General features: G+C 55.0%; 1 protein-coding gene across 3 annotated transcripts; it reads right to left on the bottom strand.

The window, feature by feature from the left end:
• GGA1 (golgi associated, gamma adaptin ear containing, ARF binding protein 1) lies at positions 1–18,729 on the bottom strand. Of its 3 annotated transcripts, XM_081129168.1 has the most exons (17): positions 18,354–18,729; positions 14,700–14,784; positions 13,326–13,401; positions 12,001–12,099; positions 10,833–10,956; positions 10,304–10,404; positions 9,542–9,622; positions 8,844–8,984; positions 8,685–8,766; positions 7,465–7,572; positions 6,600–6,752; positions 3,779–3,843; positions 3,122–3,288; positions 2,482–2,672; positions 1,417–1,586; positions 1,085–1,195; positions 1–994 (listed from the first exon to the last, which is right to left on the bottom strand). In XM_081129168.1, exons 1-17 carry the CDS (start codon positions 18,394–18,396, stop codon positions 884–886), a joined length of 1,908 nt encoding a protein of 635 aa, XP_080985294.1. In that variant the 5' UTR covers positions 18,397–18,729; the 3' UTR covers positions 1–883. The 3 variants fall into 3 exon arrangements, with proteins under 3 accessions (XP_080985294.1, XP_080985293.1, XP_080985295.1); XM_081129167.1 differs by lacking the exon at positions 1,417–1,586 and having other exon boundaries at positions 18,354–18,433; XM_081129169.1 differs by lacking the exons at positions 1,417–1,586; positions 18,354–18,729 and adding an exon at positions 17,757–17,840.
• Positions 18,730–26,189: the final 7,460 nt, after the last annotated feature.

Below are 26,189 nucleotides of genomic sequence, written 5' to 3'. Positions count from 1 at the left end.
GTCCAGGAAAAAGGATATTTTATTTCCATAAATACTCCTGCTCTCACTCACACACTGACCACACTTCTGCCCATAAACAGATGGATGGACAGAGGTGAGACTCCCACAGGAGGCCCAGCAGGGGCCAATGAATGGAGACTGAGAACTCCAATGCAGGACCTCCCTTGGCCGGAAGCCCCGGAACCCCAGCCGGGGCCACCTGCCTCTGGCATTACCCTTGGGCCAGCAGTTGCACAGCCCCCACAGCTCATGACAGCAAAGAGGCCAGGCGGGTAGAGGGAGACCCCCAGGAGGAGGAGGGGACAGGTGGGGCTCCCCCAACTGGGCCTCCTGAGATGGTGACCACAGGGCCATTCAGAAATAAAAGCTGAGTCAAACCACACACCAGAGAGTGCAAACAGCTGGGGGTGCAGGTGTCACCCCCACAGTTACCCAGTTCCTATGAAGGAGGCCTGAGCTGGTCCCTGGCTCCAGCATGGCCCTAAGTTATGGCTGGGCCTTCCCATAAGGCATAAGAGACAGGCGGGGCTGACCCTACCCCAGGCTGGGGTCGGGGCTGGGCCTGAGGTCCTGGCCCTTGCCTGGTAGCCATGCTTTTCCAATGACCCCAAGTCCTTCCTCAAGTCCTTCGAGGGCCACATAGCCCTTCCCAGCTCCAGGCTCCCACCTGTGGTGAAGTCCCCAGCTGTGCAAACCCAGGCCCAGCCTCCTGCTGGGTTTGGCTCTGCAGGGGAGGGGTTAAGGGAGGAGGGGCCACAGGGGTGAGGGAAGCAGCACCAGGCACAGGGGATATGGTCATGGGGCCACCACAGCCTCCTACCCAGGCTGGCCAGTGGCCAGTGGCCAGTCCCATTGCCCCTCCTCCTCTCCCTTCCCCTTTGTTCTAGAGGCTCCCCCAGGTCTCGGGTGGGGGGAACTGGTCCACATCCCCCATCTCGTTGTAGGTCTGGTCGCCCATGGTGAAGAGGAGCTTGTAGCGGAGGCGGACCTTCTCCTGGGCAGAGACAGTGAAGGCAGAGGGTCAGAGGTGGAGAAGAGGCTGCCCCCACCCCACAGTGGTGCCCTGTCACAGCCAGGCCCTCACCTTCTGGGGGTTGGCGAGGAGCAGGACCTGGGTGATGGCTGAGGGGTGGACAATGGGGTTGAATGCTGGCAGCTCCGTGCCTGAGGGTGGCTGCAGCTTCACCTTCATGACCTGCGGACCAGAGGGCAGGAAGGCAGAGCTGGCCCTGCTTCTTTCCCCATCCCGAGGAACCAGGCCCAGCCGCCCGCCAGTTCCTCTTCTAGGGGTCCTGGGGCTCTATCCTTTGGTTCCTTTCTACCCCCTGAATCTCCCAGGGAAACCCCACTCCCAGCTGGCCCCCATCTAGCCCTGAGTCACCCTGCCTTGAGAGGAGGGAGGCATGACCATGTCACCTTGGGGACAGCTGACTGGAAAACGATGTTGCGGATGGGCTGGGGGGCGGTGCTCAGCATGGACACCACCACCACCAGTAGGTCGGAGCGCCCAGGCAGTGGGTCTCGGGCAAAGTGAAAAAGGACCCGGAAGCCATGCTGGTCGTACACAGTCACTGGCAAGATGCTGCCTGGCAGGGAGAAGGGGAGAGGCGATGGGTGGTGCCGGGCTGAGCCCAAGCGCATCCAACCAGCTCCCCACATCTGGCTCACATCAGGCGCTCACTGCTCGGCTGGGAACCAATGGATGAACCCACAAACTTAGGTCCTTGCCTCGATCCTGGGCAGCAGTGCAACCAGGGATAGAATGGCACTCAGACAGGGTAGGTGAACTTGTAGTGATGTCAGAGGCAAGACACCCAGACGGGAACTGAGCCCCACGGGCGACTCTGCCAGTGCTTGCTGGCGTGCCAGAGTGAAGGACTGTGGGTGAGCCGGGGTGTCATCCTCACTGTGACCCTGGTCTGCTTCTCAGGGTCCTCCCTACTGGTAAGATAGGGGCACCACTACCTACCTCCCGGGGACAAAGGTGTGACGCCCTTGGTCACAGTGAGCCCACCAGAGAAACGAGGCTAAGACTGGTCTGTCTTAACCTGTCTTTCCAGGGCCTGGTGCTGCTGCCGCCCCCCCCCCCCCCCATTGCTTGCTCCTGGGCCGGAGAAGCCCAGACCCAGACCTGGACCTTTATCCTGGTTTGGTTTTGTGATCTTGGGGAGGCCCAAACCTCTGTGTCCTGGCCCTGCCTTCCCCGGGGGCTATCCATAAGAAGTCCTCTTGCCCATGTAACCCTGGAGCTTATGCAGCAGTTTTGCAACCATTCTGGTACAGATGAGGAAACAGTGTTTCAAAGGGTCTTGCCCAGAGCTCCTTGCTGAGTCAGGCAGTGGCAGGGCTGGGAAGAAAGCTCCCCTTTCCCACTTGTTCCCCCAGAAAGAGATCCCGGAGGGAGGACGAGGTGGGTGGTGCTGCTGGGCAGTGAGCTGACCTGGCTCGGCCTGTACCCGCTCATGCCCCCGCCCTACTCACTGGGTTTGATGGACTCCAGGGGCACAGTGATGTTGGCCAGCGAGAACTCAGTCTGTGTGGGCTGCTGCAGAGGCCCAGGGGGCTCAGGGGACACGGTGTGGAGGCTGGCGGCATTGGAGCTGGGCGAGCTGCAGCTGCTTCTATTCTGCAGGTCCCGGAGCGTGAGCCGGGGGGCTGGCTGCTGCTTCTCCCTTATTGGGGGATGGTGCATTGAGAGATGACTCTTCAGTGGCCAAGACATCAGGGGCACAGGAAAGGCTGGGTTTCCTGACTGTCCCTGACACCTGTCTCTCTGGCCCTGGTTTCCTCATCTTTAAATGGGCAGCTCTTTCTCTCCCTTCCTCCCATCACTGCCACTGGGGCTCAGTGTCCTCCTCACTGCTGGCCTTCCATTCTTCTCAGGTGCTGGGCCGCCTGGGGAGCGTGTGTGAGTGAGGCACAGGTGCCCTTTCTCTCATAACCTCCATGCTCTGTGGGACGAGCCGTGCCTCCCGAGCCCAGTGCAGTGCTGGCACAGGTAGTACTCTGCAGCCACTGCTCACAGGACGAACCAGGGCCTCTCCCTGCTGGGTCTGGGCGGGAAAGCCTGTGGTTGTGGGGACGGAGGGCGCCCCCCATGCCTGCCAGCATGTGCCCTCACCACCGCACTTGTTGGGACTCCGGGGGCAGCGACTGCTGCAGCAGGGTCTTCCCCAGGAGGTCCAGGTCATCTAGGCCACTGCTCGCTGGCAGGGAGGTCTGTGTGAGGGCCCAACTGTCCACGATGGGTGCCGGAGTGGGGGCGGGGAGTTCAGTGCCATCGGATGACTGTTGGGCACACAAAGGATGTAGGTGGGTGAGGCAGTACTGAAAAGATGTCCTTTTTGTCCTGTCAGGTGCTCAAAAGGAGGCCCCTTCCCCTCCCTATAGGTGACATCTGGGGAAGAAGCAGCAGGGATGGGGGCCACATTTCTGCCAGGCCCAACCCCTCCCACCCCAGGGCCATTAGTGGGTCCAGCCTGGTATGGGCTCCACTCTAGAAATCATCATAATCCAGGGACCTCAAAATCACCCTTAACAAAGGAATAAGGAACCCCCACCTCTACCCAAGGGAGGCCCAAGGCCAAGACCGGCAGGGAGGTGCACCTGGAGGTGAGGACCGCCTGCCTTTCTCCACCCTGGGATGGGTGTCTTAGCCCCTGGGCCAGCTGCTGCCCCATGGCCCTCCCGCCCATCTGTCCTCTCATTGCTGCCTCAGGCTGTCTGTCCCAGCTGCTCTGCTACCAGATGGGTCAGGATAGTTCCTGGCCTCTCCTACCTGGAAGCTGTTCCATCCAGCACCATCCAAGCTTGAGCCTGAAGGTGGTGTGGGATCACTTAGGCCTGAGGGGAAGCAAGACAAAGATAAAGGAGCTGGATTCCTCCCTGAGCAGAGACGAGAGAACTGGGTCCACTGTGTGCTAGGCTGGGGTCCTTGGCTCCTACCCTCTCCCCACACCCCTTTAAGAGGCTCAGCTCAAAGGGGAAAAACCCCACTTCAGCAGTTTTGGAGGGAACCAGACAGAGAGAGGAAGTAGAAAGCTAATGTCCCGACAGCCCATTCCCCAGGCCCACACGCTTCCTCTGCTGCTCAGAAGCCAACTCAACTACAGATGTCAGGACTTTCATCTTCATCCATCAGCTGGCAGGTGCTGGTGGAGGGGTGTGTGCAGGGAGTAGGAGACACCGAGTGAGGTTCCTGACCTCACAGATCCAGACCGGCAGGGGTCAGCATCCTGCCAATGACTGAGGGATGCCCTCTGAGCGGCTGAAGGGTGCTGTGGTACACTGAACAGGGGCCCTGTGCCCAGGCCTGCCCTGGAATCGGAGCGGCCATGGGGAAGGTGCTGGCTGGGCAATAGTGGCCCCACATGCACAACGCAGGGTGGACTGGGACAGATTGTGAAGGCCCCCTCCACCCTGGCACATGCCAAGAAGGCCAGCTGACTGGTGCCAGGGAGAGCTGTGGGCCCTTTGGAAGGCTGCTGATTGGTAGAAGGCAGTAGGTCACCAACCAGTCGCCCTGTCCTGAAGTACACCCTGGCCAAGTTTACCCCAGATTTCACCTAGAGACAACAAATTATCCTGTTCCTAGAAAATCCTAAGTGAGGGCCAGCCTGAAGTGCCATGTGACAGGCAAAGGCAGGCACAGGAAGATGTGACTATCAGGTCTCCCCTGGACACACCTCTATGACATTTCTTACACACCCTGATGTGTCAAGCACTTCCGACCTGGGTCTCACTTAACCCTCAACCAACCTTAAAGGGCAGGAATGTGGTTCTCATCCCCCTTTCAGAGATAAGAAAACAGATCTCAGAGGGGTTAAGTAACCTGTCCAAGGTCACAGAGCTGGAAAGTGGCAGAGTTTGGGCTTGGAAAGAACATGGCCTACTTGCTGGAGTTTGAATACAGCTCTGCCACTTAGCTGTATGACCCTGGCTTGTGACAACCTCCCCGTGCCCCATCTGTGAAACAAAGACAACAGCAGCACCCATGTCAGAGGAATGACATAATAAATTGGACAGATCAGACGGAGTGCCTGAACAGGGCTGCGCGTCTCTCTGACAGACAGGAGTCCTTACTGCCCACCCTGCCCCCGTCTCTCCCTCTTCCTGCCATAGAGAACTGGTGAGGAAAAGCCCCTCTGTGGTCCCAAGGCTTCCTCTGCCCCCCAAGCTGGGTAGGTGCAGCCCTGGCACTCTGGTTCCTGTTCCCACATTTTCTTTGCTTCTGAGAAGAAACCAGAGGAAGCTGGAGGCCAGGGCCTCTGCTAAAGCGACACGGGGACAGGAAGTCACAAGCACACCTCATTTCTCCTGAGGAGTCGGCTTTGCCACAGCCACCCACTGGGGGGGCAGGCCACACACAAGTGCCCAGACAGGTAGCTGCCACCCAGCCCTGGCTCCAAGGGAGAGGGAGAGCCTGGGGTGACCTCTTGTCACTGCAATCCTTCACAGTTCTGTGAAACGGTCAGGGCCTCTGCCTGGGTTGGCCCTGGCTCTGAGTGAGGAAGGGCAGATGGGTGTGTAAAGGCAGATGGGCAGACCCTCCCACAGAGGGGATCTGCACCTGGCCCGTCGCTCCTCGCCCCAAGTCCTCAGTTCCGTTTCCTGGCTGGGGAGCTGGCAGAGCCGCAGGAAGCTCAGAGTGAGGCCTCGGCATCAGAGTGCCTCGTCCAAGTCCGGTGCCCTCTCTGGGCAAGTCACCCAGCCTTTCTGAGCCTTGCTTTTGCACCTGTGACACGGGGATGCTGAGGGTACCCATCTTCTACAACGGGGAGCGAGGTGGTATAAGTTGGAACAGCACAGTGGCCATGGCTAGGCAGCGCTCTAGACTCTGGCTGGCCACCCGGGACCCGCACACCATCGCTTCCTCCAGCTGTCAGGTTCCGTTTTAACCTCAGAACAGGCTCAGAACACAATCTGATCTGGCTTCCAAGTTAGTTTCCCAACATATCCTTCAAGATCCCTTAGACAGAGCCCAACCACGGCTCTATTTTTATAACTTCAGGGTATCACGAGGAGTCTGCTGTTATACTCTCTCACTTCTAAGCTCTAAAAGTGGGAAACCCCAAAACTGCTTGGCCGGCTGGGCGCCTTTTGCTTCTTCCCCACGGGTGAGCCCAGTTCCATCAGGTTCTGGTGCCCTGACCCCACCTTGCAGTGACACAGGCCTGGCCCAGGGCCAGCTTGGGTCACGGAGTGTGATGTACTCTGGCGCAAGCTTCCCTAGAACTTCTTTCCTCTTCCTCCCAGTGGGTGGGGAAATCCCTGAAGTTTTTTTTTTGCCTGGGAAGCATCCAATTCTAGGCTTAACCTCCTGCAGGGAAGTCTGTTTCCCTCGGAGCCTGGGTATTGCTGGCTTATCAGGTTCAGCGGCTGGCCAGTCCCACCCTTTGACTGTCTGGCCTTGCACAAGCTCCTTGATTTCCTTGAGCCTCTGCTTCCTCAGCAGCAAAATGAACCTTAAGCCCATCCCCCAGGCTCCATAGCACTCAAGAGAGGAATAACAGGCTGACCTGACCAGGGTCTGGGAGCAGCAAGTGAGCTGTGGGCACCAGCCAGCCTGCAGCTGAACGCCCCGCCCCTCCCATCCTCACCCAGAGACATGAGTTCATCATCAAGCAGGGAAACGGAGGTGCTAGGCTGCTCAGGGCTGGCCTGCTTGACAGGGCAGGTGGGCATGGCTGGGTAGGTGGTGCCCGAAGGAGGGAGATCCAGGCCTGAGAGATCCAGCAGGGCTGAGGTGCTCCCTGGGGTGGAAAAGGAAAGTCAGGCAAGTCCTTGGGGAGGGCACTCAGGTTCTCAGAATCCATGGGGTTGAAGGCAGCAATGTATCTTCATACCCATCACAACTCTCCTGCTTCCCCATCCTTTACCGCACAGCCCTTGACCCTCAATCTGCCCACCAGACCCATTCTTTAGCACATGCTATTCCTTCTGTCTGGAACAGATCTGCTACTTCTATCTGGTGAACTGCCTCCCACCCTTTAAGGCCCTCCTTAAACTCTGTTCCTTCTGCGTAGTGCCCCACCCCCTCCTCTCCCCAAAAGGGCCAATTCTAATCTCTTCTGTGGTTCCTAGAGTTGTCACTTTACCCTTACTGAAACAGCCCAAATGTTTATGTGTCAAACCCTCCCTACCACCTTCTGATAAACTCAGCCTTGGGGGTGTCATCTAGCCCTGCACCACAGATGCCTGATCTAATGACAGGAAGGTCTTCCTCCTTCTGCCCATCCTTGCCAAACCCTCAGCTCCCTCCCCCTTTGTCCCACATCCAGACTTCCGCCCCCCACAGCTGTAGGCTTGGCACAGCCTCTCTCCCTGGGGGCCTTTCCCATCTTAAGGGGCCAGGGTCACCCTGGTGGTCACCGCTACCAGCTCTGGGACCAGTGCACCACTCTGGACTCTCTGTGCCCCTGCAGCCAGGTGGGCAGCTCCCCAGTTCTCCTGCCACCTCCTCACCAGGAATGGAGCTGGCAACGGCATCACCATTGACTTCCTCGCCCCGCACCAGCTGCTTGTACAGGTTGATCACCTGGGTGAGATTGTCGTTGGCCTGCAGGATCTCCGCTGGAATGGACAGGAGGGGAGAGGCCAGTGTAAAGGAATGTGGGGTCCTCTGTGGGGTGATGAGCACCCCACAGCCATCCTAGCCCTTGTGAGGAGGTAGGGCAGTGGGCATCCCATCTACTCAGATTCAGGCCCTGGGTTCCCCCTTGGCTACTGTTTCCTCCACACTGCCCCATGCAGCCCCTGAACACAGTGCATACTCTGCACTCCAGGCTCCCACACAGCTCTGCTGTCTAGATACCCCCAGATCTTTGCAAGGCTTCATCCCTTCCTCTAATCCCACCCAGCACTACACAGTCCTCTCCTTGCTTGTTTTTCTCCATGTCGCTCAGCACCACCTGACAAACTGCCACTGATCCTGTCCTGGGTTTACTGTCTACCTCCTCTCATTAGGCTACAAGCTCCATGAGGTTATGGCTTTTGTCGATTTTGATCACTACCATATCCCCGAGGGCCTAGAACAATGTCTGGCACACACTAGGACCTCATCAATATCACCTCCTGGGGAGCCAGGGCTTAGAGTGATCTGGACAGTGGGCCTCTTGGGTGGGGACCAGGCCCCTGGTCCATGGGAGGTGCTAAGTGAGCTCCTGCTGAATGAAGGGCTGAGATGGTACCCAGGCCTCTGCACAAGAGGCCGTGCTGATAATAGCAGAGCACAGGACGAGAACCTGCTATGTGACCCTAACAGAAGCCACAGGGCCCAGCTCTGGAAATGCCTAGGTCTGTGGGATCCACTCAGTAGCCCTTACCCGGGGCAGTATTTGCAGGGAGACAGCCTGCTCTATCCTGGTTCTGCCATTGTTCTGCTCTGTGATCTGGGCAAGTGACTCTCCTCCCTTAGTTTCACAGGGACAATTTTCCCTCCTGTGTAGCTTGTGGGCAGTAAATGAGGTGTCTGTGAAGGGACTGGGCCCAGGGTGACTCTCAATCAAGTCAGCCCTGCTCACTCTCAGCTCTCAGCTTCCTTCTTCAACACGGGAAACCCAAGGTCAGTGCTGGAGAAAGAGGGCCCCCTGGTGGTAGCTCCTGCCAACTGCAGGTACTCAGCAGGGCCTGGAAGAGGTGGGGGAAGGAGGTGGAGAGATGGGCCAGCTCTGCCTGGGACTCACCTAAGGCCTCGTCATTGTCTTCTGTGTCACTGGCCAGTCGGAAGAGCGTGGGCCGCATCCGCTCACAGCGCTGGTACAATTCCTGGGGGCAGGAGGGTGGGTGGGTCAGGGCCAGCAGGGGCCCTGGAGTGGACTGGGACAGGGCGGAGACAGGCGCACCTTCATAAGGTCCTCGCTGCTGTGGGCTGTGGCGCCACCCTGGCTGTAGCTCATCACCATTTCTGTCAGCAGTTTCACATTGTTGTTCACCTCCTCAATGGCACTCACTCGCTTCGAGATCTTTTCCATCCGCTTCTGGTCCTAGGTGGGCATTTAAAAAAAAAAAAAGGCTTTGTGTTCCATGATTTTGCCCAACTGTAGGCTAATGTGAGTGTCCTGAGCATGTTTAAGGTAGGCTAGGCTATAATGTTTGATAGGTAGGGCTATTAAACACATTTTTTATTTAAAATATTTTCAACTTAGAATGGACTTACTGGGACATAACCCCACTGTTAAGTGAGGAGCATCTGTATTTATTTATAAATTAAACATACATTCTTCCCCCCCTCCCCACACATATACACTCACACACACTCTAAATGTAGTAAAGCCTAATTTATTTCTAATTTTTGTGGAAAAGATAGCCTCACAGAAGTCCATCCATTCAGGGCAGATGAGCTCAGCTGCTGGGAAATTCTCCCCTTACACAGTGGCCTGGCTCAGCCCACTGGGGTCCCCCAGGTAGCAATTTCATTGCTGTGAAAGCCCTTCAGCTGGGCCACTACAGAATTCCTTCTATGTACACATACAACCCCACCTTGCAGCCAGCTCAACATCTCCACCTAGCCTCCTCCCTGTGCTTTGGGCCTGGCCATCACCTCTTGGACCATCTCCTTGATGAGTTTGTTGGCTGCTCGGAGGTCTTCGGGGTGGGAGCTCTTCAGTAGGCGGGCCAGCATCTGCAAAGACAGAGGGGCATGACCGTGATGGATGACCTTGGGTCACGTGCTGGCTCCCCACTTCCTGGCTGTGGGATGTGTTACCTAAGCTCTCTGTGAAACGGCGAGAATCTACTGACACCTGATGGGGTGGCCACAGGATAATTGAGACAATGCACAGAAGTGCTTGGCCACAGCCAAGCAGAAATAAGTCCTCAACAAATGGTGCAAAGCATTCTATTACTACCGAGAGCGAACCTTTCTGGAAGGATATACGAGAAACCTAACAGTGGTCACCCTCTGGGACTGGGCTGGGTAGGCAGGAGCTTTTACTTTTTCTCTTACCCCCTTCTGTGCTGTTTAATTTCTTGCCTGTGAACACATGCTTCTTCTACAAAGAGCTAATGAAGCTACCAGTCAAAGGGTCAAAGACGTAAAGAAAGGCAGACTCCTGGGCAACCTATGAAATGCCCTCAAACCAACCCCAGGGACACCAGGCACATTCGAGTTTATAAAATGCAGGGGCACCATGTGGGGAGGACTCAGAATGCAGGGAGTGCTCAATAAATGGTGCCTGTCACCCACTCCAGTGGTCATGCTCATCTTGAGCCTCTGCTCCAAGGGCAGGGCAGCCAGGGGCTGGAATTCCCTGACCACCAAGTGGGCCCTAGAGCCCTCCTCTACCTGTCCTTGGAGCCTCACCTTGGATTTCTCCTCATCTTCGAAGATCACATTCTTGGGCCGTGGAGGAGGCTGGGGAAAGATGGCATCATCTGGAAGCTTGGGGTCGGCCTTCACGATCCCTATAGTAGATAGGTGGTGAGAAAGCTGTCAGAAGGGCCCAGGCCCAAGGGCATGGGTGAGATGGGCCTAGGGCCAGGCAAGTGCAGAAAGGTGGGGCAGTCTTTCTTCAGTATGCTGGCCCTAGACTGTGAGGGCCAGGGCCTGCTCCTGACCTACCATGTCGAGTTGCATGGGGGAGAGCTGGGGTACCCATATTCTGAGGCCACTTCAGGAAACCACTCTCTGAGGGGAGGCCAGACCCAAACCCACCTTCTTTCCACGCAAGCTAGCCTCAGGAAGAGCAACAAAAAGGCCTCCCTGGCCATATGTTCTTGAGAAGTTAGAGGGCAGACCCATGGCCTTGCTGCCAGAAGCCCCTGAGGTTGCTGGAGCCCAGCACAGGAAGGAGGGGAGGAGGTGCTGGCACGCCCCGGCTTCGGGGCCTCACCCTGCTTCTTGAGCATCTGATAGGCCTCGGCAATCTTCACTTCCTCGGGCAGGCCGACCGTCCAGCTGTAGAGGAGTTCCAAGATCTTGTTCTTCACCTTCTCTGATGTCCGAGAGCCCAGGTACTTCAAAGACCAAGCGGAGAGGAGGCCCTTGACATTGGCCAGCCCCACTCACTGCAACCCTAACCCCAACCAGGCTGTCTCCCCATAATTCCCTTGGAAACCCGGCCTCGAAGGCCCTCACATCCCACCCAACCAGCCTGGTACAGATGGAGCTCACCTGCTAGCTCTGTCACTCACTAGTTGTACTAACACTGTGTGCCTCATTTTCCTCACTGTTAAGCATGGGTTATAACAGTGGAAGCACAGTGAGGATGCAGAGCTGACACAGGTAAGGCACAGAGCCCAGTGCCCGCTCCTCTAAGGCTTAACTGTGATCTTGGCAAGGAGGAGCCACCCAACTGACCAGGGCAGGCGCAGCTGTGGACATGCTTGGCCCTGGGCTCCACTCAGCCCCCCAGCAGTAAGCTAGGTTGAGGGAACTGGCTCTCACACCAGTCACCTTCTGGGAGAATGGGGAGCCAGCAGGGTTATTCAGCCGCTCTGGTCAGCATGTCTGAGTAAGAAAGGGCGAAGGGGCTGGGGCCTCACCTAGGGGGCACAAACCATATTCATGACCTATGGGAGGACTTGGGGGCATGGCCCATCTGGAGCCAGCAGGCTCCATCACTCAGGTTTGGGGCCTCAGCATCCAAGCCCTCAAAGCAGCTACTTGTGCAGTGGGGACTGGGAGACCCTCCACTACAGACCCAGAGGCCCAGATGGGGTGCCAGGGCGAGGTCTGCAGGGAGAGATCTCAGAGCCAGAGCAGCTCGTGCTGGGAGAGCTGTGTGCACACACTCCCTGCGATTGCCCCTCCCTAAGTACCAAGCAGCTCCAGGGCCATAGCCACCTGCCAGCAGATGCACTCCTCCTAGAAATCAGTTGTCCTGGACTCAGTGGTGTGCAGGGGCCCAGGAGAAAGGGTGTGTGGTTGTGCCAGGCCAGATTTCTAATGGGGGCTACTGCAGTAGCAGGAGCGAGAGCCCCAGTAGGCGGACCCAGGATGAGGTGCAGTCTGTCACCCGTCCTATGGTGCAGGTCTAAGCTTGGGCTGGGAGCACCCACCTTGGGAGACACAACCTTGATGAGCTCGTTGAGAAAGCGGAACTTGCCCACCTCGTCGTGGAACCTCTTGCCGCAGCTCTTCATGCATGTTTCCAGCACCTGGGGGAGGTGGGGTGGGGGACCCCCAGGGAGGATCAGAGGAGGTGGCCTCCTTCCCATACCTCAGACCAAAAGCTCACGGACCGGTACTTATAAGGAAGGAAGTAACTTGTGAGGACAAGAGAATTCTGAGCTTCAGAGTCCCCTGAGATGGATAACCACCCCTGGGGACAAAGCTGGGCAACACCTGACGTGCAGCACCACCGTAGCCCCTCCACGGCTTGGCCACATCTGAATACCACTTGTAAGTTATTTCCTTACTATATTCCTTTGATTGCCATTTTAAACTTAAATATGCACCATCTCCCTTAGCCTTATCCTAAGCTATATGTCTGTGAAATCATAGGACTAGTCTGTATTTGAGAAAACAAAATAAAACAAAAAACTTAACGTGTTAAAATAGCCCTAGCCGGTTTGGCTCAGAGGTTAGAGTGTCGAACCTCGAACTGAAGGGTCCTGGGCTCAATTCTGGCCAAGGGTACGTACCTCGGTTGCAGGCTCAATCCCTGGCCCTGGTTGGGGTGAGTGCGGGAGGCAATCAATTGATGTGTCTCTCTCACATCGATATTTCTCTCTCTCCCTCCTTCCACTTTCTCTGAAAAGTAATGGAAAAAATACCCGATATCCTTGGGTGAGAATTAAAAAATATTAAAAGAAAAACTGTTTATTACCACCACCTAAAATCAGCATGGCTGTATACTCAGTTGCTATATGGCCCATGCTTGGGGGCCACAGAGTACTCCATACTCTTCTGCTATTGGCACAGCTTTGAAACCTCTGGCCTGAGCCCAGGCCTTAATCCTTGTACTCCCGTGGGAAGGACAGTGCTACCCTGTGTCTGGAGACCACTGATGGCCTGGGCTGGCTCCCCAATGCACCTGGGAGCTTTGTGAACATGCAGATTCCTGGATGTAGTTCTGATTCAGCAGCTCTGGGGTGGGGCTCCAATTCTGTATGTTTAACCAGCCTCCTGGAGAACTGAGGCATCCTAGGGGACTTCCTCCCACAAGAGACCTACCTATACAGGGTCTGGGGTGGGAGGCCAGCCCACTGATTGCCGTGGGACCCTCAGGGGCTTGCCCAGACCCCCATTCTAGGTCATCCTGACACAACTCCCTTGGACTCTGAAAAGTCTGATGGGACCCCAAAAGCCTCTGTCTTGGGCTCCCCTGGTGCTATCCATGTGGTTGGAGGATGGCCAGCACCCTTTCTCCCCTTCTCCTCACCGTCAGGGCCTGGATCGCCTCCCACTCCTGCGGGGACTGGATCTTGTGGGCCAATAGCCGGGTGGCAAGTGGAGGCCTGGGTGAGAGGAAGACAGAGCTAGAATAGCCACAGAGCTCAGGCACCCCAGGGGAGGGCCACCTCACTACCCTGCTAGGGCTTCTGCAGGGCAGAGGCAAAGGCCTAGCTCCCTCTCTGGACTGAGGACAGGGCTGGAGATTGTGGCATGACAGGGTAGGGCTAGGCAGGGAACACAGGCTGGAACCTTCAAAAGGTATGAGCTCAGCCCCTTGGCCAGCTTTACTCAGAACTATGACCTGCCATGTCCTTGGCTCAGCACAGAGACAAGTACGGAGAGATGACCACAGCCTTCAAGGGCCCAGTCTGGGAGCAGAACATGACAATGTACCAGGAGAGATGGGCAGACATAGTGCCCTGGGCACTCAAGGATATTCTGCCGGGGGAAATTAAAGCAGCTTCATAGTGGAAGTAGTGACATCAAGTACCAGATAACAGACTTGTTTCTAGTGACAGTAACAGCTAACATGTACCAAGTGCTTATGAAATGCAAGGTCCCTGACAAGCACTGTCCTTACTAAGCTCCATAAGAGCCCTCTGAGGTGGGCTGCACTATCACCGCACTTTACAGCTGAAGGAGTGGAAGCTCAGAGGCCTTCAATGACCTGCCCAGCTGACAGAGGGGAAGTCTCACCTGAACTGCCCGACTCCAGAGCACACAGGTCATGCTGTCTGCATGGCCTCCCTAAGTGGAGCGCCCACATTGTGGGAGGTACAGTGGAGGTGAAGCACACTGAGCTGTGCTCCCCAAACTTCAGCACCACAGGGAACCCACTAACATATCCACCCTAAGACCCCTGCTGGGCAGTCTAGTCCAAGTCTGGGGGCAGCCCCAAAATGTACATTTTCACAAACTCAGGACTACCATTTTCTCTCTGTGAGGTTTTGGGGCAACTGCTGAATCCCCAAAGCCTCAGTTTCTTCACCTGTAAAATGGATCCAGCAAGGCTCACCTCAGAGGTTGGCTCATAAAGCAGCATTCAGTACAGAGTGCCCACTACTGTCATTAATTTGTGAGCACATTAGCCCTGGTGGGTAGCTCAGTTGGTTGGAGCACTGTCCAGATACGCCAAGGTTGAGGGTTTGATCCCCTCTCAGGGCACATATAAGAATCAACCAATGAATGAGTAAGTGGAACAACAAATTGTTGATTCTCTCCCCCTAAGTCAACCAATAAAACAAACTGTGAGCATATTAAGAATGGAAAAGTCTCTGCCCAAGGCCAGCATTTGGGGTGTGCACAGCAGGTACATCGTGGATTCTGTTGAGTATGAGCAAAAGAGGGAGAGGCCACCTACCCCTCAAAGTCCTCGTTGAGTTGCTCGCAGAAGCCGTTGATGCTGGCCCAGTTCAGCTCCTTGTTCAGGGGGTTTGTGGCTCTGTCTGTAGGAGAGAGGGCCAGTGTAGCCTAGCAAATGGATCCCTGCCTCTCTCACTCCCCACCCAACAGGGATTGGTCAGTAGGGGGCAGGCTGTATGACTGAGCACACAAAAAGGCCGGTTGCCACAGCCTTAAGACCCGAGTGCTGATGTTTCAGTCCATGACAGAAGGAAGCCTGTCCACTGGCTTCCCCTTTCAGCTTCTCCCCGAAGGACCCCACTTTTAGAGACTGTATTCTGGGGTCGTTCCTCTACTCCCTGCTGCCCCACCCCTACAGCTGTGTGTCTGCCATGCCCGACCACACCTCTGATTCTGCTCCTGGAAGAGTGTCCCCACAATTCTCATGGAACTTATACTCAGAGAGATTTAGAGGTAGGAGAAAAACAAACACACAGTTCCTCCCTCAAGGGCCTGCCTGGCTGGCAAGTGGGCAAAGGGAACTAGGTTCTCAATACAATGAGACAGAGGGAGGCACAGGAGCCACAGGAACCGGAGGAGGGGACTCAGTTGAGCCCGGGGTCACGGGAGGCTGCCTGGAAGAGGCAACATAAGCAGGGAGTGGAGGGAGTTAACCAGACTGGGTATGCATGCCTCTCAACAGCTCAAGGGCTGTATGTGAAGAGATGTAGATAACCGAGCACAGGGCAAAGCATGAAGGGCCTTGGTAAGGTGTATGGTTTAGGCATCACCTCTTCCAGGAAGTCTTCGCTAACTTCCACTCATGTCCAAGTTGGTATTGCTACATCAGCTCTTTCTTCCGTGTCCCTCAGATCTGACCTTCATCACTGGCCCGAGCTTGCTACTGTACCGCATTTAGCTACTTGTGTACATGGCCGTCTTCCCCAGTAAACAAAGGAATGAATGAGAGCTCAGCTGTGGGCAGGCAGGAGTGGTAAGGAGTGGGTGTTAAACGAGGCCACACAGTCACCTCCCTTATCTCCAACATTGGTTAAACAACCAACCAAGTAGGTCATAGAACTTTCCCAAACCTCCGTTTCCCCATTTGTAAAGTTGGATTGAAGCATGGACTGATTTGGGATGATGAAATACTTTACACAGGATAAAGCTGTGGGGCAGCCAGAGACAGATCTTCACTACTTCCCCAGAGCCTGTCTCCAAGCTTCACCCTGTCCCAGCCAGTTTTGCCCAAGCCTGAGCACTGAGCCAGAGCTGTGGAGGGAACACAGCCCAGGACGTAGGACAGAGAAGGGTCTGTGGACAGGAGGAAGCTGGAGAACCAGCACATGGAAGCTGCTCACTTGGGGTCCTATGCTGTGGTGGGAGGCCTGGAGCCCTGGGACCCTAGTGCCTGGCAGCCATTCATTCAGTTCATATTTATTCAATAAATATTCTGAGTGCTGGGGTCACAGCAGTGAACAAGACAAAATCTCTGCTGGAGCTCACAGCCCAGCAAGACACACACTGACTGGTCAGATAAACAAACCCATACAGAATACTGTTTACTGTTGTGAAGTGGTATTAAAAAAACAGCAAGGACAAGGTATAGAAAGTGTTGGGGGGGCGTGTGTGTGCTGCGGCTACTCTCTGGTACAGCTGAGCAGAGAACTGAATGAAGCATTTTCTCTCTGGGTGCAAATCTCTGTTCCAGGAGCCCCGCAGAGCCCTCTAGTCGCTCAGAGAAATGAAGCCCTTCTGACCACCTAGGGTACCAGGAAGAGGCATGCCCCATAAGTGCGGCCGTCTACTCTGCCTCCTTGACCCCCAACATAGGCAGAGGCTGGGGAACACCAGTCTGAGGTTAGAGAGAATGGGGCTGAATATTACCCACTCAGTGACATCCGGCTGGGGGACCCTAAAACAGGAAGTCCCTTCAAGTGTCGAAGACATGTGAGTCTGAGTGTGGACAGAGAGGCTGGTTCTAGAGACAGCTCCTGAGTCAGAAGCCAGCAGGAAGCGGTGCAATCATGAGACATCAGCTTTCTCCCCTGCATCTTTCTCAGGGTAAGGGCCTCTGGGTCCAAGGAGATATGCCTGACTTCTCTGGCTCTGGCCCTGGCCCCAGCCCCAAGGCCTCTTACCTCTGGGGGGGGGGGGGGCGGCGGGGGCACCTTCCCTGGCAGGCAGCAGGGAAGAATACCTCCAGGAAGGTATTTCACAACTGGGCATGACTTTACCCTGTCCCTCCACAGTGGTGATGAATGTCATCATTTATCCATCAGAAGCTACTTTTTACCTCTAACCATCCCAAGGGAAGAACTTATAATTTTGCTAGGGCCCAAAGGGGAAGAAAAAGAGAAAAACAGTGGCAATCCCAACTTACTGGGGTCCAGCCTACCGTCAAACCCAGGTGTCCTGATTCCTGTTTCTCAGATCAGACTCTTTGGTCTCCCAGAAAATCCCCGCTGTTGCTAAACCTGACACTGTTTTGTATCAGCCAGACCTCAAGTCCTTCAGCCTGTCACATTTGTCAGCCAGGGCCCTGCCCATCCCCCCAAGTTGCTGCTGAGACCTGGACACTTGTGGCGTTCTGGAACAGTCTCAATGGCCGCTGAGTGCCTCCTTTCCACTCCTTCCCCCTCCCCGTTAGACTAACACTGAAACATCCCTGGAGATGGTGTGGTTCTGGGACTAACCTCAGGGTTCAACTCTGCTCACCCCTCCAAGCTCCCTGTTGTGCCCGACGCCAGGGGGCTGAGCTGAATGTAGACCTAGAGGTCTCCCTGAGGCCCTGGCACAGAAATGGGTCTAATACTAGTCCAGGGAGAAGCAATCCACAGCTTTCTGGGGCACAGTCCAGGAGTGGGGTTGTGAGAGCCGAGGACGGCAGCAATGGAGGGTAGGGAGCTCAGGGGGACAGTGGGAGTGAGGGCTCGGAAGCCTGAGCAGGAGGAAGCAGAGAAAGGGGTCAAGGGCCTTTGGAGGAAGTTCAGCAAGAGCTGGGAAAGGAGTTTTGGGTGGAGGTGCAGAGTCTTAGGGGCTTGGATGACGGTAGTAATAGAAAACTTGAAATTACTTCTGGAATCTGAGATGGACCCTTTCAAGCCTGTAGGGTTTGCGAGTTTCTTACTGTGTGGCCACAGCTTGGGGGGTCGGATGAATCAGGGGGGTCCTCCCTTCCTGGAAGGGGGAACGAGCAAAGCTGAGAGAAGTTGCAAGCTCAAGGCAGGGACAGGAGGGACTCAGGACAAGCAGGGCCAGAGTGGAGGATTCGGGCCCCGAACGGAGCAGGGTCCTTTCCTCCCGGGTCTGAGGTGCAGCCCCGCGCTCGCTCGCTCCCTCCCGGGGCCCGAGGAGATGACTCGGTGGAGAAGTCGGGGCCTGAGGGGGTCGGAGGCTGCCCTCTCCGCGCCGGGGCTTCTACGCGCAGAACACGGCGCAGCTCACTCTTCCCCGAGGGTTGCCGCCCAGGGATCGGATGGGAGGTCCACGCAGCGGGTGGGGTCTTACTTCATCCCAGGGTCGGAGCTACCGGCTCGGGGCGCCGCCCCTCCCGGGACCGGGGCGGAACGTGAGGAGGGGGCGCCCCGCACCCCGCCCCCGCCGGGAAGGGGCCTGCCTCGTGCCCCCGGTTCCGGTTCCGGCCCGGCCCGCGCCCCTGCCGGACACTCACTGATTCGCGCCTCCAGAGTCTCCGGCTCCATCTCGGGCTCCATCTGCCAAGGGCCCCCAGCCTCGGCACCGCCCCCCGCCCCCCTCCGCTCTCGCGGGACCTCCTCGGCACCGCCCTCAGCCGATTAAAGGGGCAACGTCCGCCCCGCCGCGCCGGAGCGGCGTACCAGCGCGCTAGGTATCATAGAGACCTGAACGAACTCGCCTAGAGCGTCATCTGATACCCTAACTCCTCCCCCAAGCGGGGTGACGTCACGAGCGGGACCCGCCGCCTGCCTTTCAGTACACCGCGCTCAGGCGGGAGAGAAAGCCGAGGAACTGGGGGCCGAGGGTGGCACCTTGGAAACCCCACGGGGCGCTCTAACGCGTTCTGCGTCACGGAGACGCCTGTGACCGCGTCCAAAAGAACGCTCCGCGGCCATGTTTCTGAGGGGCTCCGAGGTCACTTCCGGAGCCCTGAAGTCACACTGGGAGCCCTGAGCGTGTACTTCCGCTTAGTTGCCAAAGTGGGCGGGTCCCTTAAGAGGGCAACGACGTTCGGCGGTTGCTGCGAAAATCACAAGGAGTCAGTTTGTTGATTGTTTACAATGGTCCAGACATTGTTATAAGCACGTTTTGCACATTAATGCATTTACTGCTCACAACAAACCCACGAGCCAGATTGCCCGAGGTCACCCAAGTGGCAGAGCCTGAACCCTGTGCTGCCTCCGGCATTCCTTCTGCAATCATTTGTTGCACTCTGCATTTGCTTTGCTCTGTGACCGACGTTGGAAAGGCCAGGCCAAATACTGACTACACAGTGTGATGGAGGGAAGCCCGCGGGGTACTCGCAACACGGGAGGAGTGCCTACCCCAAACTGGGGGTTGGGGGATGAGGGGAGGTTTCACACAGAAGCTGATATTTGGCTGAAAGACCGATTTCTCCAGGTAAACCAGCTGCGAAAAGATATTCCCGGTGGAGGGAACCAAATGTTTCAGGGCTCACAGGGAGAAAGAGTCTGGAGCTCAGGGAATTGAAACGATTTCAATACGGCTCCAAAGGATGCTGCCCGGAATTAGGCCAGGGCGAGATCACGCAGGTGCTGTGTTTAGCTTTTTTTTTTTGTAAGCTATGTTGGAGGTGTCACGGGTGGTGACAAAGTTAGGCTTTGGTTTTAGCGAGGTCCCTGCGGCAACAGCGGGCGCAAGGGCCTGGTGGGGCCCGTCTGAAACGGGCAGAGCGTCAGACTCCCAGCCCCGGTGCCTTTCCTCCCGCAGCTTCTCCCTCATTGGGGACCCTCCCCGTCCGCCTCCCCGCCCCGGCGGGGGACGCCCGGGGGACACCGCGCCCGGGGGACGCCCGGGCCTGGCTCGCCGGGTCGGTCGCCCCCTGGCGGCTGCCCGGGGAAGCGGCCCGAGGCGCCCTCTGCAGCCCGCGGAGACCGGGGAATGTGCGGAATCCAGCGCCGCGGGGCCGCGGCCTCGGGAACGACCTCGGTTCACCCCGCAGCCCAACAGCGGCCTCCCCAGGGAGATGGGGGGCTGTGCGGGGCCAGTTTCCCCCCCTAGACTCAATCATTTCAAGTTGCACGGGAAAGTAACATGTATGTTATTGCATTTCTCAATAAAAGTTGTAACATAATATGAACTGAGAACTCTTTTCGTTTGTTTCTTTTATTACTGAAACGAGTTATTACAGGACTAAAACAAGCACATTTACCATATTGGCGTGGGGCGCATACACGCTGTCAGGGGTCACTTATTGAAGAAAGCATGGATGTGATTTCACCTGGGTTCAAATTCTGCCTTCACCGCTTTCTAAATCGTAGGGCCCAGGGCAAGGCACTCCTCCGGCCTGTGTCGCAGGCTTATCGTCTGAAACGCGGTTTTGAGACTTCAATGCCATGATGTCTGCAAAGCGAAGCCCCGAGCACACGATCCCTACTCACTTTCTCTGCTGAACTTTTCTCCTGAGCACTTATCTCCGCCTTTCCTCACTCTGTTTTTTTCTCTCTCTTCCCCACCAGAATGTAAGATCCACCAGGACAAGGAGTGTCATCTGTTTGGATCACTGACGTATCCCCAAAGCTTGAAAGAGTAACTGGCACATAGTAGGTGTTCAATAAACATGCACTGAATAAATGAATGAGTAGAAACTATTATTCACAAGTTTTATGGATAGGGGAGAGCAGGCATGTGCCCAATAGTGCACAGCGAGTGTGTGTGTGTGTGTACATGCTTGTACACTCCAGGTTGTGCTCTTAACCAAGGCTCTAGGCTGTGCCTCAGGGAAACCTAGAGAACAGGGATTGGTGAGGGAGACCTCAGGGGCTGTGGCTGTGCACGTAGGGCCTGGCCCAGGCTGGGAGTCAGGGTAGAAGGTGTGGAAGGAGGAACCTGAGGATGGTGAAAGGAAGCAGGACCAACACAGGAAACAAGAATTGCCAGAATTGGCCTGTGGCCTGTCCATCTCCATCATTTGCAAATGTGTTGCTCAGCAACCCCTGGGAAGAGAGGGGCAAGTAAAGCTGAGCTCTCCATGAAGCAGCTGTAATCCTGCTGGCCCATGCTGACCTCCAATGGTTTAATGCCTCAGACCCTTGTCAGGAAAACCCCTCCACCACTGGAAATGCTGGTGAGGATGGGAAGGGGGGGAGGAAGAGGAGATGGGGAAAGACGTTGGAGGAGTGCTATGTGAGGGGCATGCAATGCTTTCTTGGGGGAACTGTAGAAGGTCCGGGGAACAAGCTGAGACATGGCCTCATCTCCAGTCCCTGTGACCACAGTCCGATCCTGGCCCACCTCTCCCATCCAGGTAGAGGGCACAGACCCACGGCCGGCATGGTCTCCTATAAGTCTCACGCAGACCTCAGAGTTGGGGGTCATTCTCTGTTTTACAGGTGAGAATTCTGAGCCCTGTGTAAGGATGTGGTTGGTCAATGTCCCCATACAGCCTCCATCACAAGAGCCCACATAAGACTAAGTCCTTGCCTTTACAGGACAGAAAACACAAAAGTAAACAAAACATACCAGGATCATTACAAAGGCACCAAACCGGTTGGTGTGAGGAGAGAGGAGGCCACGTGAGGTTTAAGTTGGGAAGGAGCCAGCTGTAGGAAGGGTGTCCAGGCGGAGAGAACAGCAAATACAAAGGTCCTGAAGTCAGCTAGGAGGCCCAGAGCCAGAATCTGAACTCAAGCTTGAGTCTCTACGCCCAAAGTCTGTACTTAGTTCCAGGAACCACAATTCCAGGTGCCACTTGCTGACTGAGGAGAAAGCAGGGATCAGAAAGATGGGAGAGGGAGAATGCATGGGATGTAGGTATTGAACCCCATATGTATGTGAGCAGGGACGGGGGGTTCATATTTCTGAATCAGAACTAGGTCACATTGTATAAGCAAGATTATTGCCCTGATTTATGAATTTACATAAATGAAAAGCCTCGCAAAGTACTAAAATTTAGCCCTATTTCTCTGTACATTTAACACATTTTCTTTATTGAATAGAATGGCCTTTTAGGTGGAAGGAAATATAAATTCAGAGCAAATATAAGAACCCATATTATAGAAGATGATCTAATTGGTTGTTTGCAATTAATGCATTCCCAGAAAACCCGGAATGCCTGAAATAATGGGACAGCAAAAATGAGATTCGGTTTTAGGGAGACTGGTCATATCTTGTGTGTGGAGGGAGAGGATTGAGGCCACTAGAGAAGTGAACTTGTTCATTACTTTCCCGAGGGGGGTGGGAGTGGAGGATGGGTGGGAATCTCCCTTGTGATAGTTTGTTTCACTGCCTTTGCTCTGATCCCATGATAAAGGTAATTTGCTACCAGTTATTGACTCACCTGCTGTGTGCCGTAACTTTTATATATGTATTATACCTTTGAAGTAGGGCTTAGTCTCCAGTTTACAGAGGGAGAAACTGAGGCCATAAGTTAGCGGGGAGCTGAGACCAAGTCCTGTTTGATTTCCAAGGTTGTGCTGGCTCTACTCCGCTAGTGGCTATCTGTGTCAAAATCCCCTGGGGAGCTACCCTAGCCCATGTGGCTCAGTCGGTGGAACATCGCCCCTGACACGGAGAGATCACTGGTGTTCAATTCTTGGTCAGGGCACATGCCCAAGTTGCGGGCTCGGTCCCCAGTAGGGTCATGCAGGAGGCAGCCGATCAATGCTTCACTCTCTCCCCCTCCCTTCGTCTCTCTCTAAAAAAAATCAATAAAAACATATTTTTAAAAAATCCCCTGGGGAGCTAATGAGGAATGCAGGCTCCTGGACAACCTCATATTCAGCGTCGATTCTCTGGGGCCGTGGCCTAGGAATTTGCAGTCCAAAATTAGCTTTACCCCTTGCTCCCCAAGCCCCATGCTCCTGCCTGCTTTGGTTGTCCAAAGACCTTAGATCCAAGATGGGCACGTCTAGGGTGACACAGACCCACCCAGAAGGCCTGACTGCGCAGTGTGGACCATCTCCGCAGCCCCAGCTCTTCTAGCATCGGCCTCTCCCAGCTCCGGTGCTCAGCTGTACAAGGCAGGTCACACTTGCTGGCCAACGGTGTCCGGGGGTGGAGGAATAAGGGCTGGGGGGTGAAGAGTCTGGGCGACCCCTTTGCCCCCCAGCACCTTTCCAGAGGTTAGGCAGGTCTGGTTTGCAGGGGCTGTGGCCCCACAGGCAGGCACTCTGACCTGCACCCCACTGGCTGGAAGGAAACTAGAAAACGCGGATTTCACCGGCAATATGATGAAATACCGCCCTCATTGATGGGCCCGTGACCCGTTCATTCACGCACTCTGCGCTTAGAGCTTGCAGCATCATTTGGCGGGAGGGGTCACCTCAATTTAGGAGCCCCCACCTTGTGTCAAGTACTGTGTCAGGGGATACAGGGGTGAATACATGAGACAAGACACCGCCCTCGTGGAACTGACAATCTAGGAAGCTAATAAACGCAGAAATAAACAATGTCATTTCAGAACTGGTGCTGCGGCGAAGAACGCACCAGAGAACTGTGAGCGGAGTGGCAGGTATATTCCTCTTCTTTTAATTTTTATTTATTGATTTTCGATACAGAGACAGAGTGAGAGAGAGAGAGATGTGTTGTTCCACTATTTATGCATCATTGGTAGGTGATCCCTGACCAGGGATCGAGCCCGCAACCTTGGCATAACAGGAGGACGCTCTAACCACCTGAGCGACCGGGCCAGGGCCTGTGCGGGGGTGGGGGGGGTGGGGGGGGGTGTATTCTAAGTGCTGCAGAGGAGGGCAAGCTCAATCATCGTGGGGGTGAAGGGAGGGGTGAGAGAGGGGAGGTTCCCCAGTACTTAGAGCATTGCCCCATGCACAGAAGGGTCTCGGGTTCGATTGCCAGTTAAGGGTTGCAGGCTTGAACCTGAGTTGCAGGTTCAATCCCCGTCCAGGTGGTGGCATGCGGGAGGCAACCAATCCACATCTCCCTCTCTCTCTCTCTCCCTCCCTCTCTCTCTCTTTCTCTCTCTCCCCCTCCCTCCTCCCTCCCTTCCACTCTTTCTAAAAAGCAACTGAAAAATATCCTCCGGGTAAGAATTAACAACAAAAAAAGGTGGGAGGAGGCGTTTTCTCCCTAAGATGAGGAAACAGGGTGTGGGAAGTCGGATCCTTAGGAACTCGGCTGGAGGGAAAGGTGTGCGCGGCAGGAGAGGGCAGAGCTGTGACCTGGGGCAAGTCCCTGCTCCTCCCGAGTGCCAGCTGGCGGAGGTTTAGAGATAACATGTAGAACACCTAGCACACAGTAAGCGCTCAACAAATGCTAAATAAAGCTCCAAACGGTGCCTACGACTGTTACATGGGGAGAGGCCCTCAGTTCTACTCCCTACGTTTGCAGCTTTGCTTTGACTCCTTTCTCTTTCCTTCCCCCCAAAACTACGCCTTCGGGGCTCCTGTCCTCACGTCTCCCCTGGGAACGCTGCACGCTGGCACGTTATCTTCCTGTCTTCCCCAGGGACAAGGACTCCAAGTACAGCAGGAAAGACTTGGATAAGTTCCAAGAAAGGACTTCCTTGGGAGGAAGGGGACAGGGCGTGTTTCCCGCAGTTAAGAGAATTCCGGAGCCGGGAGGAACCTTTGAGATCACTTATCTGGTCCCAGCTTTTCAACGCGGGCGGCCAATGCGAGCACTGCGCTGCCGTCCGAGCCGGCAACTCAAGTTTCCTGGAGCCTGAAGTTTGTAAAAATTTGGAGACCTTTTAAAGACATATGCAAAATTACAAATGCAAACTTACGTATTTATTTAGACTGAGAAAATAGATTCCGCTAAATCACAAACTTTAAAAAGCTGACAGATACCATAACCATAAAATCAGAACAATAGGACATTTTTACTTAACTACTTGACAAGCCATTAATACTGCATTTTTCCCTACAGTTTCCGCCTGCATACTCTTCGTAGAGCAGTGATTTTATTATCTTTTCTAGCAGGAGAAAGAAAAGTCAGGCTTTTTGCTTGTTTGATCAAAAAATGTGTGTGTTTTAAAAAAAAATTTTAGGTTTTTCTCAGCTTCATAATCAGTTATTCATACCGTCATGTAAATCTTAATTTTTTAATATTGTCAAATTTGGGAAAGCCAAATTTTCTATTCCTCCGGAGCTACCGATTTTGTCAGGACAAAATGTGTTATATGCTGACACACAACGCTGGGTGTCGTGACCTAGAAAACAGTCGATGTCACACACAGGCCCACTTGCTGTCCTTGGTACTGGGGCAGGTCCTTGTCCTGCAGCAGACCCCTTCTGGTCAATTGTATTGCACGTGACCCCCAACAAAAAGAACCCGGTGCGCGGGATTTAGAGTTACACTCGCTGTGTACTGACCGTCCCCCAGTGGCGTGGCGTCCGTTGTGACGAGGCGCCAGTGGGAACCAAATCCCCCACCTGTAATTTCCCACGCCTGAGACTAGCTTCTGGCTCCGGGCGATGCAGACCTCGGTTCTCTTCCACTGGCCACATCCTTTCCATGCCGGGGGCCTAGGCCCTACGTCCTGCTGACACAGAGATGTGACCTCTGTCCCTGCACCTTTATGTCAGGATACCAGGTGAATCAGCAGGGGGGGCGTGAGCGATAAGAGGTATTTCTGGAAGCCATTCTTAGGTGAGGACTAGGGCTAGCAACCACCTAACGGTTCCTAGAAGTGACTGTGAACCTTATAACTACACCTCACTGAACTCAAACTAAACGCATGTCCAACTCTACTTCCCATTAGTCGGATCTCAGATCCGTGGGACCCAGGCTTCAGAGAGACACAAGTGTGTTTACCGATATGGAACAATCTCCAAGATACAGTGTTACGAGAATAAGACCAAGGTGGGACGTGTGTACACAGGCTCTCTCCGGTGTGGCGCGTGCGTGGAATGGCTGGGAAGAAGCGTGAGAGGGCGCTCGCCTCTGGGGGGCTTGGCGGTTGGGGTAGGACGGAGACTTGCTGTGCCTGCAACAGCCTTTTCACTTTTGTGAAGTGTCTTTTTAATCACATGTGTCTTAATTTTTTATGTTTTTGAGGTGGATGCCTAGCAGTTGACAAGCTGTTTTTCCTCCTGATTTAGATTGTTCTCTTAGTGGCCAGCAGGAGGCGGCAAATGCTTTCTCTCTCCAGGAGAGAGGTTACCCCTCCCACAGCCCCCTAAGAACCCGGTGCCCCTGATGGCGCCCTGTGGCTGGAACCTGAGTCCAGAGGGGCCTAAGGGGAGCATAAGTGAGACCAGTTAGTATTAGAAACTCCAGGGAAGCTGATTTTTAAACCTTAAAAAAAAAAATCTTCATTGGTTTCAGAGAGAGGAAAGGAGAGGGAGAGAGAGAGATAGAAACATCAATGATGAGAGTCATCGATCGG

The sequence above is a fragment of the Miniopterus schreibersii genome (assembly GCF_964146895.1).
Source record: "Miniopterus schreibersii genome assembly, chromosome: 2".
NCBI lineage: Eukaryota > Metazoa > Chordata > Mammalia > Chiroptera > Miniopteridae > Miniopterus > Miniopterus schreibersii.
The sequence above is the reverse complement of the archived record's forward strand: the minus strand, read 5'-3'. Positions and strand labels throughout refer to the sequence as shown.

Bases quoted from the DNA above. Each gene is read 5' to 3' on its own strand.
- GGA1 (XM_081129167.1), bottom strand. From the start codon at position 18,396: ATGGAGCCCGAGATGGAGCCGGAGACTCTGGAGGCGCGAATCA. The intron at 14,785-18,353 runs GTGAGTGTCCGG...TCTCTCCTACAG, and splicing joins GACTCTGGAGGCGCGAATCA to ACAGAGCCACAAACCCCCTG. The intron at 9,623-10,303 runs GTGAGGCTCCAA...CTGTCTTTGCAG, and splicing joins AAGATGAGGAGAAATCCAAG to ATGCTGGCCCGCCTACTGAA.